Source organism: Leucoraja erinacea, chromosome 20, assembly GCF_028641065.1.
Source record: "Leucoraja erinacea ecotype New England chromosome 20, Leri_hhj_1, whole genome shotgun sequence".
NCBI lineage: Eukaryota > Metazoa > Chordata > Chondrichthyes > Rajiformes > Rajidae > Leucoraja > Leucoraja erinaceus.
The window spans coordinates 11,287,317-11,302,463 of record NC_073396.1 but is presented as its reverse complement, the minus strand read 5'-3'; the positions used below and the strand labels follow the sequence as shown (position 1 = coordinate 11,302,463).

General features: G+C 47.6%; 1 protein-coding gene across 1 annotated transcript in view; it reads left to right on the top strand.

Annotated features, from left to right (window-relative positions):
- The first annotated feature begins 2,807 nt into the window (after window positions 1-2,807).
- Window positions 2,808-15,147, top strand: part of baiap3 (BAI1 associated protein 3) — a 70,707-nt gene continuing 58,367 nt past the window's right edge. The window contains exon 1 of the mRNA XM_055651241.1: window positions 2,808-3,486. Within this exon, the coding sequence (XP_055507216.1) occupies window positions 3,407-3,486 (80 nt within the window). The 5' untranslated portion in view covers window positions 2,808-3,406. The remainder of the gene's footprint in view (window positions 3,487-15,147) is intronic.

The window sequence follows — 15,147 nt, the reverse complement described above, 5'->3', positions numbered from 1 at the left end:
CCACGCGGTCACGGGGAGAACGTACAAACTCCACACAGACAGTTTCGAACCCGGGTGTCTGGCGCTGTAAGGCAGCAACTCTGCCGCTGCGCCACTGTGTTTGTGCCCACAATGTTTTAATTGTGTCTGTCTACACTTGAACCTTATCCCTCCATTCCCTGCGCTTTCACGGGTCCATCTAAAAGCCTCTTAAACGGTATTTTTGCAAGACGAGAGTGCCGATCGCTACTGAGTCAAGGCGGGTTGGAGTGAGTGGGTGGACGAGAGATGTTGACTTTCTGTCCGTGTGGACATTGCCTATTTTTCATTTCCTTTCTCTGAAGCGCATAGTGTGTGAGCGAGATCTCTCCGCGATTGCAACTCGCTTCTCCTCCCCCTGTCCTCGCCGCGCTGGCTGGCTTCACATATTCACTTCCCAACCAGTTGACCGTAAAATTGCTCATCCCTCTAAACATCTCCACTTGACCATGGTGTGCCGACGCTGCCGGCACTTCCAGTCCCAGCGAGCGAAACGCGTGTCAAACTTGCCAATCCGCATCTATTAACCTTACCAAGTAAGATGCAATGATCGCACACGTCGGCATTTAAAGGTTTGCCGAACCACAGTGTGCTTCCTGCGCTGCCCTCCGCTGAGATGGGCCAAAATACCCATTTGGTCAAAGATTTTCAACCTGAGCGGAGATCCCGGTGCCTGCCAGTTCCAGAGCATGTCAGGGAACTAAGCAAACACAATTCTTGCTGGAATAGTGACCACAGGTCAGATCGCTGGGTATCCGGGAGTCGGTTAGCAGATGCTAGAAGATGATGGACGCACTGATAGTGGAGGAGAGTCTGGGGAAAAAACCTAGGATATTTTTCCCTAGATAAAGGAACACCGGGAATACTGGACCAGATGAACCGTCACTGGGAAACTCCATGTTAAAGGGCTGGTCCCCGAGATACTTAGTGGTTAGAGGGCTGGACAGCAGGAACTTATCTGTGAGAAAGTGGGTCATTGGATGCCTACCTTCTAGATGGATGTTGGCTATGATCCTAATGCCGCACATTGGAGAAGCAAGCCAGAGGACAACCCTGTAGGAAAAAAGGGCACCAGAAGAATGCTGGTCAGAGATCTGGACCTCATTGGACCTTCTGTCAGAGATCTGCACCTTAGTGGATCACCTGCCAGAGATCTGGATCTCTTTGGACAACCTATCAGAGGTCTGGATCTCATTGGATCACCTATCAGAGGTCTGGATCTCATTGGATCACCTATCAGAGATCTGGATCTCATTAGACCACTCATCATTGGACCGCCCCACAGAGAGTTGAACCCCATTGGACAATCCGTTAGAGCACAGAACGCCAGTGGATCTCCTGCCAGAGGGTTGGACAATGTGAGATCGCCACTTTGAGTGCGGCACACCAGGAGAACAAATGCCAGTGGGATGGGCGCTGGTGGTGTCTGTCAGAGGGCTGAATATTGGAATACCTGTTGGAGCAAGGGGAGTACATTCTCAGAAGAACCCTAGTGGTGCATTCTAGGAGAAATTGTGTACATCTGTGCTGTGTGTTCCCTTAGATGTTTTATGTACATGCGATGCATATTTCATGAGCTATTTTTTTTGTACCGTTGCAATGTATTCCCAAACTGGCTGGGCTTTGGAGGGTCGATGTATCAATGTATTATATCTGCAAGAGGTTCTGTTTACCTATGCTGTATCACAGAGACATACAGCACAGAAACAGGCTCAACGACCCACCATGCCCATGCTTACTACCAAGCACCTACCTATACTAATTCCATTTTCCATATGTAACCTTCATATGTTCTTCTAACTACTTCTTAAAAGTTTTGAGAGTTTCGATCCACCACCCAACAAGCGGGGGGTATCCATCATACAACCATCCTATGGGTGACAAAAATCCTCGTCCTTGCCTTGAATCTATTCCATCTAGTTATAAATAACTCTGCTGTTCATGTCAAAGGAGCAGAATTAGGCCATTCGGCCCATCAAAGTCTACACTGCCATTCAATCATGGCTGATCTGTCTGTCCTTCTCAACCCCATTCTCCTGCCATCTCCTCATAACCTCTGACACCCGCACTAATCAAGAATCTGCCAATCTCTACTGTGGGGCAAATGTGGACACCATTTAATCACGCCCATCACAATGTTCTGCACTTTAAACGCACCCCGTCGCAGCCTTCTCTGCTCCAAGGAAAACAAATCCACAATAGCCAGTCTCTCCCGCAGGCTGAAGTGCTTCATCCCCAGTGGTGGATCTACCCTGGTGAATCTACCCTGCACCCTCTCCAATGCAAGCCACGACCTTGTGTACATATTCCTGGCTGGAGAGGATGTCGTTGTCCCTGTATTTCAGCCTGGGTTGCACTTTATGCATCTATGCAATTTATTCTCAAGGGCTTCCATGAACCCATACATTATAATACATGAATGATCCTCTCTATTGCCCAATGTATTCCCATGGGTAAAAAACAAACTGCAGGATGAACTCAGTGGGTCAGGCAGCATCAGTGGAGGGAAAAGGACAGTCTGAAGAAGGGTTCAATTCGAAATGTCATCTGTACATTCCCCTCCACAGATACTGCCTGATCATTGAGTTCCCCTGGCAGTTTGTATTTTGCTCAAGATTCCAGCATCCGCAGTCCCTTGTGCCTCTGTCTTCCAATAGGTGTTTTTTCGTGAGAACCTTTGCGGTGAGTGTTAGGGAGAGGCTAATGCAAATATATTTCCATGTTTTATGAATAGAAAGTGGAACACTGTGCAGAAACACTAACCATCTGTGTTGCAGTTTGAATAAGTCGAACGCAGGACCTGAGAGAAAGCAGGAGGAGAGAAATGATCCCTCACAGCTGGTACATTAAGGATGGACACAAAATGCTGGAGTAACTGGGTCTAATATAGGGTCTCGACTCAAAACATCACCCATTCCTTCTCTCCAGAGATGCTGCCTGACCAACTGAGTTACTCCAGCATTTTGTCTTCAGTTTTAAACCAGCATCTGCAGTTCCTTCTTACATAGAAACATAGAAAATAGGTGCAGGAGTAGGCCATTCGGCCCTTCGAGCCTGCACCGCCATTCAATATGATCATGGCTGATCATCCAACTCAGTATCCTATACCTGCCTTCTCTCCATACCCCCTGATCCCTTTAGCCACAAGGGCCACATCTAACTCCCTCTTAAATATAGCTATTTACACAGGTACATTTAGGAGTTTTTTGCAACCACAGTGTGTAAAGTGGGCGTGCCAGTGATGCTGGGTCTGAAAGGTTTGTAACGCGGTGTCAAAGGCTGTTCATTTCTTCATTACTTATGTTTTCCGTTTTCTTCTTCCAGCCTTGCATAATTTCCTGCAACTCGCCGAGTTACCCTGGTTGCACTGGAGTCCCGCAGCCGTGCAATGCAGCAGCTTCAGAGTCGCCAGTCGGTGCGCCGGCCGGCAGCGGCGGAGAGATCCCAGTCCGCACCCTGCAAGTCCTGGTAAGGCAGGTGTGAACTCACCCTCCTCTCTGAGCAAAGTCCCACCCTCCAGATCTTACATTGGCCAAGTAAGACCAGGACCCCGACCAGGCTGAGAACCAACCCTGATTGACAATTAAGCCATAGGAGCAGAATTAGGCCATTCGGCCCATCAAGTCTACTCTGCCATTCAATCTTGGCTGATCTATCTTTCCCTCCTAACCTCATTCTCCTGCCTTCTCCCCCCTGACACCAACATTAAGGAGTTGGGAAATTACTACAAATGTATGTATAGTAAGGAAAGCAGATGCTAGTTTAGACTGGAGATAGACACAAAATGCTGGAGTAACTCAGCGGGTCAGGCAGCATCTCTGGATGAAAGGAATAGGTCGGAACCCCTCTTCAGCCAATGTCTATCCCTTTTCCTTTCCTTATGATGATAGTTTAGTTTAGTTTTGTGATACAGCACGGCAACAAGCCCTTCGGCCCAACGGGTCCGCGCTAACCAACTATCACCCATATACTAGTTCTAGTCCCACACACTAAGGACAAGTTATAGAAGCCAATTAACCTACAAACCTGCACGTCTTTGGAGTGTGGGAGGAAACCGGAGCACCCAGAGAAAACCCACGCGGTCACAGAGAGAACGTGCAAACTCCATACAGACAGTAACGCTGGTCAGGGTTGAACCTGGGTCTCTGGCGCTGTAAGGCAGCAACTCTACCGCTGAGCCACCGTGTCGCATGCAGCGTCCTCTGGTTCTTGATTCTTCTACCCTGGGTAAAAGGCTGGTTCCCTAGGTAAGATGACTTCTTCTTCTTCTTGCGTTTGAGGCAGCACAAGTCTGCAGCAGGGTGATGCCATCCGGCTCGACATCTGTAGGTGCCCGCCCTATAAAGGGCGCATACTCCTGGGTTGGCGCCAAGCCACGGCGCTGCTGCTGGCTCTGGTTGTTGTCGTTCACCTGACTGAGGTCAGTTGACGGGGGCTCATCACGGGGAGGTCGACTACATTAGCCCCGTAAATTGACTTGATTCTCTTACTCTGGCAAGACTGTGCCATCAGGAATCTGCATCCCAGGGGCTTTAAAAAAAGGAATGACTCGGCAATTGGATGCCAGTCCCCGCGGACGGCGGGTGGCTGATTTGCTCAGCTTCACTATCTATCCAATTTCCATCAATATTTGCTTATCCTGGAAATCTGATGGTGAAATATAAATTCCTGGAAATGCCCAGAGAGTCAGGCAGCATCTGTGGGTGAGGCCAGGGTTACCATGGTGATCAGCAGTCGCGGTCAATGGGTGAAGGGGCCTTCAGAGAGTTGCCATGAGATTTGCCTACCTTTATCCAAACTCGCGATCTTTAATTTCCAGAGTGTCGACTTTTATTAAGGTGCACCATCTTGCATGTGATTGTACTGGGATTTGTTAATCTGTCATCTGTTTTGCAAGTATATTCATGTCTTGTAACACAGCCTTTCTTGGTATTGATCATGGCCTTCAGTTTCATCATCATAATTGACCCAGGCAACTAGACCATCCTGTTAACGGCTAGAGAACGGTCCAAAGCTACCATCTACATCGTCGAGTAGACTTTACTGGACTTTATCTTGCATTAAAATAATTCCCTTTATACTGTATCTGTACACTGTGGACGGCTCTATTGTAATCATGTATAGTCTTTCCGCTGACTGGATAGCACGCAACAAAACGTTTTTGACAATAAACTAAACTGAACTAAACTAAACTAAACATGAAGTCTCAGCAGCTGAAACTGCATATCATGTTGAAGCTCTTGGCTGTAGATAGGAAGCTCATGGCTAGTCAATCTAAAGGGCCTGTCCCACCAGCATGCGACTGCATGCGTCTAGCGCGACTAAACGTGGTGGCTTGAGGTGTACGGCCTCGCGTGGCCGGTCCCAATTCCAACCGCGGAGGTGTATGGAGTCGTGCGGGGCTGGTCCCGACATCGTACTCACCAATCAGCTGGGCCGACTGAATTTGGACGTCGCACCGCGTCGGGTGGTGACGTCATCGCGCAAAGGCACGTGTTGGGCATACGCCATCAAGACGCTGCTACGCCATCAAGATGCTGCGTACGGCATCAAGACGCTGCATACGCCCATCGAGGCGCTGCGTACGGCCTCAATGCGGCTGCGTTGTCGCGTGGGATTTTCGGACGGTGCAAGATTTTTGGAACCCCGCGCGATGTCGGGACCAGCCCTGCACAACTCTATACTCCTCCACTGATCTAAGTGGGACCGGCCCCGCGAGGCCGTACGCCTCAAGCGTCCACGTTTGGTCGCGCTAGACGCATGCTATCACATGCTGGTGGGACAGGCCCTTTACTCTCTAAGAGGGTAAAGCCACACCAAATCTGGCCTCACCCTATCAGTAAGATGCATTTTGTCCTATCCATTCCTCCCTCAGTCTCTCTGCAACTTAAAACAAACTTGGTTTTCACCCTCGTGATAAGAAGGAACTGCAGATGCTGGTTTATACCAAAGATGGACATGAAATGCTGGAGTAACTCAGCGGGTCAGGCAGCATCTCTGGAGAATAAGGATGGGTGATGTTTCGGGTTGGGACTGTCCTTCAGAACAATGAGTGGCATGGGGGAGGGGGAGGGGGAAGGGAGAGGATGCAGGAGTTACTTAAAATTAGAGAAATCAACGTTCAGACTGCTGGGTTGTAAGCTGCCTGAGCGAGAAATAAGGTGCTGTCCCTCCAATTTGTGTATGGCCTCACTCTCCAAAGCCTCCGCATCCCGGCCTGTAATAAGACGCCCAGAAACTGCCCACAATACTCCGAATGCAGCCTAACCAAAATCATTTTGACTCTGTCTCTGTGAATACCCCTGCAATGCATTCTAGTATAAGAGACTGCATTCCATACAAATGCAAGATTAGTTTAGTTTAGAGATACAGCGTGGAAACACTGATTCAGTGCCGACCAGCGATCACTGTACACTAGTTCATTCCTACACACTAGGGACAATTTACAGAAGCCAATTAACCTACAAACCCGCAGGTCTTTAGAATGTGGGAGGAAATCGGAGCACCCTGAGAAAACCCATGCGGTCACGGGGAGAACGTACAAACTTCGTTACAGTCAGCACCCGTAGTCAGGATCGAACCCGGGTCTCCGGCGCTGTGAGGCAGCAACTCTACCGCTGCACCACCGATGTTGCTGGCTTGCCGATGTTGCTGGTGTTGAGGTATCTGTCTTCACCTCTACATGACAAGGGCATCTGTGCATTAGTAGCAAGGTCCACCAGAGTGGGGAACATGCTGTTCTAATTGTCAGCCTTATCATACCTGCAGCCCACGCTTGCACTGTTTCAGCTCTGATTTATTCAAGAAGGGACAAATGTGCAGTCATTGTTAAGTAGACACTGCCGCACAGCACTCAGAGTTTACTTGCTTCTTAGAAAACTTTGTGACGTCCAAATCGCAACAGGAGATATATAATTCATACTCAAAAAAAGTCATCAGCACTTCACCGCTTTAAGCAATTACATTCTCCAATTTTGAGGAGCTTAGGTTCAATTTCATGAATCCCTCTTCACAAGTTTGATATTGATCAGTGGAGTCTCAGCATCCCTCCTCAGTTAAATGAAGTCAAAGTACTTGAACCTTGTAAAATAACATTGTAATCCCACAAGTGATTTCTCAATGCCTGGCTCTCAACTCTCATCCCTTCCCCCTCTATCCTTTGTGATTCAGCTTCTCTTTGTTTCTCAGCCACTGCAATTCTTTCATGATTTTAAAATCCCATTTTTTCACTTACGCAAACTAAGTTGTGGAGAAGTAGGAAGGAACGTTGGGACGGCACGGTGGCGCTGCGGTGGAGTTGCTTCTTTAACAGCCAGAGACACGCGGGTTTGATCCAGGCGACGGGTGCTGTCTTTGAAGAGTTCTCCCCGTGACCTGCGCGCGTTTTCTCCGGGTGCTCTGGTTTCCTCCCACACTCCATTGACTCCACTATGTTTCCATTGCAGTCGGTATCACCCTAGCCTATGCAATCGATCCTTGTAAGACAACCTTCTCATTCAGGATATTAATCTGGTAAACCTGCTCCAAGTTACTCCCAGAATATTAACATGCTTCCTTTAGTATGGAGATCAGCGCACAATGCAATACTATCCAAGTGATCTCACCAATGCCCGAACAAACCCCAAAGCACTTCTTCCCACCATTTGTATTCAATTCCCCTCGCAATCTTGTCAGCTTTTAAAATTTGCCTTCTGCAATTCGTCCATCAGGAGGCCCAGATTCCTCTGCATCGAGTTCTGTAGTCTACCAAAATTTAGATGACATGCTTATTTGTTATCTTTTCTGCCAAAATGGATAACTCTAATGTATTTTCGCACATTATACTTCATTTTCCAGATTTTTGCCCGCACACTCAATCTATCTGTATCCTTTTGAAGTTTCCTTGTGTCCTTTCCACAACTTATCTCCCCATCTACCTTTGTGTCTTAAGTAATTTTAGGAACAACACCGTTAGTGCCTTCATCCAATTTCACTTCCATAAAGCGTATGAAGCTGTGGTCCCAGAAACGAACCTTGCAGCACACCACTCATTGCATCTTGCCGACCAGCAAAAGGACCTGTTCATGCCCAGTCTCTGCTTCTGTAGACCAGCCAGACGTCTCTTCATGCCAATATATCACCTCCTACACTACAAACTTTCATTTACTGCACTAACCTTTTATTGTGGCACCTTATCAAATTCCTTTTGGAAATCTAAGTACCGTATCTCCACCAATTTCCTCTATATCCACAGTGCACATTACTTCGTCAGAGGACTCCAATAAATTGGTTAAACATCAATTCCCGTTCAAAAAAGCATGTTGACATTCCCTGATTACTGTGAATTTTTCGAAGACCTGCTATGATGGCTTTAGCAATAGCATCAGGCATTCTCTCTCGGCCAAACGTTAAGCTAACTGTGCAGTCATTTTCTGTCTTCTGCTTCCCTTCGTAAATAATGGAGTAGTATTTGCTATTTTGATCAAACTTTGTGAGTCTTGGGAATTTTGGAAAATCAAAACAAACACATCATCTGTCTTAGATATTTGTTTTAAGAGCCAATGATGAAGTTCATTAAGATGAAGTCCCGGTTCCTGACAACCCTTACCTCCAACAATCTGCTCGGCACCACCACCCTGGAGATTGTAGGTTTGTTCAGTTCCTCCCTACTTTCCAATTCCCAAGTTAGTGCTCCTTCTGGGATGTTACATTGGATCCCCTTTAGTGAAAACAACTGTAAAATACTTGTCCCATCTCCCATCCCCTCCTTTCCAGACATGAGCCATGACCTCCAAGGAGGTGTTTGGGGACATCTGCACTTTCCAGGTCACACGCCTTCCTGACATGTCGCTGTTCCTTCGTATTGGAACTCCCTGCCCCCATAACACTGTGGATTGCCTCCGGCACAGTGGCACAGCAATAGAGTTGCTGCCTCACCGTGCCAGAGACCCGGGTTCAATCCTGACTTCGGGTGCTGTCTGTGTGACTGCGTGGCATTTCTCTGGGTGCTTTGGTATCTTCCCACATCCCAAATCCGTGCGGGTTTGTAGGTTATTAGGCACCTGTAAACTGTCCCCAGTGAGTAGGATAGAACTCGTGTGTGGGTGATCATTGGTCAGCGTGAACTCGATGGGCTGAAGGGCCTGTTTCCACACTGTATCTCTAAACCTGGTCCACAACAGCTTAAGGGTAGACCAAGATGCCACATCTTCCTGCTCCCATTCTTTTGCTTCATTAGGGCAGAGAAGTAAGTAGGCAGGAATAGCAAAACACTGGGTTCAAAATGCCCATGGAGCTTGCCTCGCCCCTGGGATCAGAGTGTGGGAGGAATTCAGAGGCTGCAGACTGAGCTTGTGGCAGGCACCGCGGGCAGCACTCACATGGACAGTTGCTAATTCTATCACTTTCTTCTCTGTCTTTCTGTTTCTAACTCTCTCCGCCCTCCTTCACTTAAGTCTTATTTCTCCCTTCCTTATCGCGGTCTCTTTCCCAATATTTAGTCTGCAAGCATCTCTCTCCCTATCCCTCTCTTTCTCTCTCTCTCTCTCTCTCTATATCTCTCTTTCTCTCTCTCTCTCTTTTTTTCCTTCCTCCTTCTCTCACTTTCTCTCTTTCCATTTCTCTCCCTCTCTCTCTCTCTCTCTCTTTTTTTCCTTCCTCCTTCTCTCACTTTCTCTCTTTCCATTTCTCTCTCTCTCTCTCTCTCCCTCTCTCGCTCTTTCCACACACTCTCTCTCTCTCTACCCCTACTCTCTCTCTCTCTCTCTTTCTCCTATTTATCTGCCTTTCACCTCTCTCCTTCCCACCCCTTTCTCTCGTCCATTCCCGCTCCAGGAGCAAATGTGCACAATTACTTTGATTTCCTTCCTGCAGGTTTGTGCTGATTTAAATGTCAAGAATTCATTCCAAACTTGCATCTGATTTTGAATGCGTGCCTCTGACTTATCTGCTTGATCCGGCCATCAGGATGATCTATAACTGATGGTCTCCTAGCAACAGGTCCATAGCTCAAGAAAACTTGCCAACCACATCCCGAGTAGCTTTCAGTGCACCAGCCCGCCACTCCCCCACCTCTTCCCCACTGTACGTGTATCAAAACAGCTTCCACAATTGAATAAATGCTGCTGCAATATTCTGGGTATCCAAACACTTTGTAAGCAGCAGCAGCTGTACCATCGCGAGTGAGGGGTAGTGTGTCAGTGCCGGACAAGGGTGCAACCTTAATTAATGTCTGTGTTGCAGCTGGATCAGTATTCACAGTGCGTCCTGTCTGCAGTAATTCAGCGTGGGGACTTTGTGCGAGGGGTGTTGATGGCCAAGGTTTGGTGCGGTAGAGGTCGCCTTCAGCATGAGGGCTCCATCTGTACCTGTGGGAGCTATTAATACCCCGTGCGAATCCCGTATCCGTCTGGGAGAAGCAAAATAAGAACGTATGGAGCAGCAGCTTTTGAGCCCTTCACCCTTCTCCCTCGGTAAATTGAGATTGTGGATGATCGGAAGCAAAAGAACAACCTGCTGGATACACTCAGTGTGTTAAGCAGCAGCGACTGTGGAGGGAACGGAACTGTCCATGTTGCAGCTGACCCTGCATCAGGACACAAACTGATCTTTGACCTCACTGCCCAAACCTCACAATTCTTGGTTCCTCGAAAACACAAATACCCTTTCCCCTTCTCTCTCAAAATGAGTGAATAGCTCACTGTCTCCAGTTATCTGGGGTGGAATGCAAGTTTCTAAATGGGTTAGGGTGGGAGAGAGTAGATGTGACCTCAGGGCTATGAATGGTAAAACTACTATGGGCTGCAACAAAAACAGTGAACAGTGGAAAATACGATGAGGTGCTTAACATAAGTGGGATCGAAACACATAGAAACACATAGAAACATAGGTGCAGGAGTAGGCCTTTCGGCCCTTCGAGCCAGCACCACCATTCAATATGGTCATGGCTGATCAGCTAAAATCAGTAACCCCCGTCCCTGCTTTCCCCCCATATCCCTTGATATCCATTAGCCCTAAGAGCTAAATCTAACTCTCTTGAAAACATCCAGTGAATTGGCCTCCACTGCCTTCTGTGGCAGAGGATTCCACAGATTCACAAATCTCTGGGTGAAGGAGCTTTTCCTCATCTCGGTCCTAAATGGTCTACCACTTTATTCTTAAACAGTGACCCACTGGTTTTGTATTCCCCCAACATCGGGGAAATCTTTCCTGCATCTAGCCTGTCCAATTCTGTAGGAATTTCATATGGATTTTAGATGTTTCCATAAGGATACAGCAAAGGAAGTTCTCTGGGATAGATGATGTCATAGAACAGGACAGGAAAAAGTCCTTCAGCCCACAATGTCCATGACAAACATGATGCGAGTTAAACTAATCTCCTCTCCCTGCACGCGGTCCATATCCCCCCCCATTCTCTGCATATCAAGTTACTGTCTTAGTTTAGTTTAGTGTTAGTTTAGTTTAGAGATACAGCGCGGAAACAGGCCCTTCGGCCCACCGGGTCCGCGCCGACCAGCGATCCCCACATATTAACACTATCCTACGCACACTGAGGCCAATTTTTACATTTACCAAGACAATTTACCTACATACCTCTTTGGAGTGTGGGAGGAAACTGAAGATCTCGGAGAAAAGCCACGCAGTCACAGGGAGAACGTACAAACTCCGTACAGACAGCACCCGTAGTTGGGATCGAACCCGGGTCTTTGGCGCTGCAAGTGCTGTGAAACAGCAACTCGACTGCTGCGCCACAGCAAGTTTATCTGCCTCCAACACCACCATTGGCAGCATGTTCTGGGCAACCACCAATCTCACCATTAAAAAAAAAAATGCTCCGCACATCTCTCTTAAACCTTGTCCCTCTCACCTTAAATCTATACCCTCTAGTCCTTGGCATTTCCACACTGAGGAGAAGGTTCTAATTGTCCACCTTATCTCCGCCTTCTGCAATTTTATATAGTTTTATCAGGTTTCCGCTCAGCCTCCGACATTCCAGAAAGAACATTCCAAGTTTGTCCAACCACTCATTTAAGGTAATACCCCCTAAACCAGGCAGCATCCTGGTAAGCCTCTCTGTACCCTGTCTTTAGATTCCACATGCTAAGTTCATAGGTTTATAATTTTGTAAGACATAGGAGCGGAATCAGGCCATTCAGCCCATCATGTCTGCTCTACCATCCAATCCTGGCTGATCTATTTTCCCCTTTGTATCCCATTCTCCTTCTATCTCCCCGTAACCTTTGACACCCTTACTAATCAAGAACCTATCAATCAGATGGCACAATGGGCTAAGTGTTCGGCTGGCGACCAGAAGGTAGCCGGTTCGAATCCCGCTTGGAGTGCATACTGTCATTGGGTCCTTGGGGCAAGACACTTCACCCACCTTTGCCTGTGTGTAAATGTAATGTAATTATGTGAAGCACTTTGGGGTCAATGCAAGTTGACTAAAAATGTGCTATATAAATAAGATTATTATTATTATAATCTCCACTTCAAAAATACCCATTGGCTTGATCTCCACCACCAATTCCACAGATTCACCATAGTCTGCCTACAGAAATCTTTCCTCGTCTCCATTCTAAAGATACGTCCTTTTATTCTAAGGTCATAAGTGTTCAAGAAGGAACTGCAGATGCTGGAAAGTCGAAGGTAGAAAAAAGTGCTGGAGAAACTCAGCGGGTGTGGCAGCATCTATGGAGCGAAGGAAATAGGCAGGCAACCTTGCCTTTTCCCATCGCTCCATAGATGTTGCCGCACCCGTTCAGTTTCTCCAGCACTTTTGTCTACCATAAGGTCATAAGTGATAGGAGTAGAATTAGGTCATTTGGCCCATCAAGTCTACTCCGCCATTCAATCAAGGCTGATCTATCTCTCCCTCTTAACCCCATTCCACTGCATTCTCCCCGTAACCTCTGACACCTGTACTAATCTGTGCCCTCCGGTTCTAGACTCTCCCATTACTGGAAACATCCTTTCCACATCCACTCCATCTAGGCGTTCCTGCAATGGGGCGACCAGAGAGAATGTCAAAGGGTTGCCATCCTCTGAGAGAACACTTTTCTCCTCCTAAGTAGCCAAACCTTTATCCTACTACAATGCCCCTGGTTCCAGTCTCCTTCAACAAAGGAAATATTCTCAAATCAACTACATTCTCAAGCCCCTCAAAATGTTACATGTTTCATTGAGACCACCTCTCAGTCTTCTGTTCATCACAGATTTAAGGCCCATGCTGCTCAATCTGTATATATCTTTGATAACCTGAGACTTTAACTCTGCATCTTTCCCCACAGATGCTGCCTGACCTGCAGGTTGCTCCCTGAATTTTCAGTTTTTGCTTCAGTCCAATATCTGCAGTAAAATCCAATAAAATTGTATTTTAAATCGTAGTTCAATCTTTTCCAATGATCTGCCCCTTCCTTTAAGAGTCAGTTAGTGCAACTTTAATGCACTGCTTCCAAGGTAAGTCGGCCCTTAGCTAAATAATGAGACCCAAACTGTCCACAGTTATACAAGTGTAATCTCAGAAAAGCCCTGGTAGTTTAGCAAATCTTACATTTGTCTTCCATCCTTCACAATAAAGATGAATGTTCAATTTACTTTTATATTAATTTGCTTTCGCTAACACTTTTGTATTTCTTGTACAAGAACATGCAATTCCCTCTGGATCTTAATACACCATTTAGTTAAATTCTGCATTCCTGTTCTTTTACCAAAGAAGGTAATCTCTTGTCTGCCCACACTGTACTCTATCTGTCATCATCTTGCCTGCTCACTGACCTGTCTACATCCCTCTTCCACTCTTTGTGTTCTTACATGTTCATCCCACCTGTGATACCTGTCACATCGTCCCATCCCCACCCCTCTCCGTCTTTTGTAGAGACGAAAGTTCCCTCTGCAACTCCTTGGTTCACTCATCCATTCCCATCCAAACCACTCCCCCCCCCCCCCCCCCCCCCCCCCCCCCCCCCCCCCCCCCCCCTTTCCCCTGCAACCACAGAAGATGCAACACCTGTCCCTATGTCTCCTCCCCTGCCTACATCAGTGACCCCCAGCAGGTCCATCCAGGTGAGGCAGAGGTTCACGTGCACCTCCTCCAACCACATCTGCTGCATCCTGCATTTTAGGCGAGAGACCAAACGTGGACTCGGCGACCGTTTCGCCGAACGCTTGCATTTGTTCTGCCAGGGCCCGTGGAAATTCCCGGTTGCTGACCATTCCCACACTGACCTCCATTCGCAGAGTGAAGCCACGCACAAACTGGAGGGACAGCACCTCATATTCCACTGGGGTAGCTTACAACCCAATGGTACCAACATTGAATTCACCAACTCTGGGTAACCTCTACCACCCCCCCCCCCATTTTATTTCCCCCCCCCCCCCCCCTTTCTTTTCCCTCCTATCTCTCCCCCTCCCCCTCCACTTATATTTCTAAGCAATTTGTAACTCGTCAATCATCTAGCTTCACAATTCGCAGCTCTCTAATATTTTTGTTTCACACCATGTGTGTGTTCATATCTGACGTTTGTCCAACCATGTCCCTACCCCCCCCCCCCACCCCCGCCTATGTTCACCTATGTCCCGCCATGCTTCATCCTAGCTCTCCACTCTTCCTATGACCTGCCATTGTTTGTCCTTCCACCCCACCCACCCCCCCCCAATCAGTCTGAAGAAGGGTTCTGAACCAAAACGTTACTTCCCCATGTTCTCTGCAGATGCTGTTTGACCCCCCTGAGTTGCCCCAGAATTTTGCGTTCCTTGTTTCTATATGTTACTTCGCCCCCCCCCCACCGATCCCCGTACACTAGTTCCATCCTACACCCTAGAGACAATTTACAGGTCAATTAACCTACAATCTGCATGTCTTTAGAATGTGGGAGGATACAGGAGCACCAAGAGAATTCCTACACTGTCACAGGGAGGACGTGCAAACTCCGCGCAGACAGCACCCGTGGTCAGGATCAAACTCGGGTCTCTGTACAGAGCAACTCTATGGCTGCACCAGTGTGCCGCCCTATGACTTGCGTAATCTTATATATTTCTGTCAGACCAACCCTTAGCATCCTCCGCTCCAAGGAAAACAAGTCCAGTCTATCCAATTTCTCCCTGTAACGAACATCTTGCAATCCAAGTGACACCCTGGTGAATCACTTT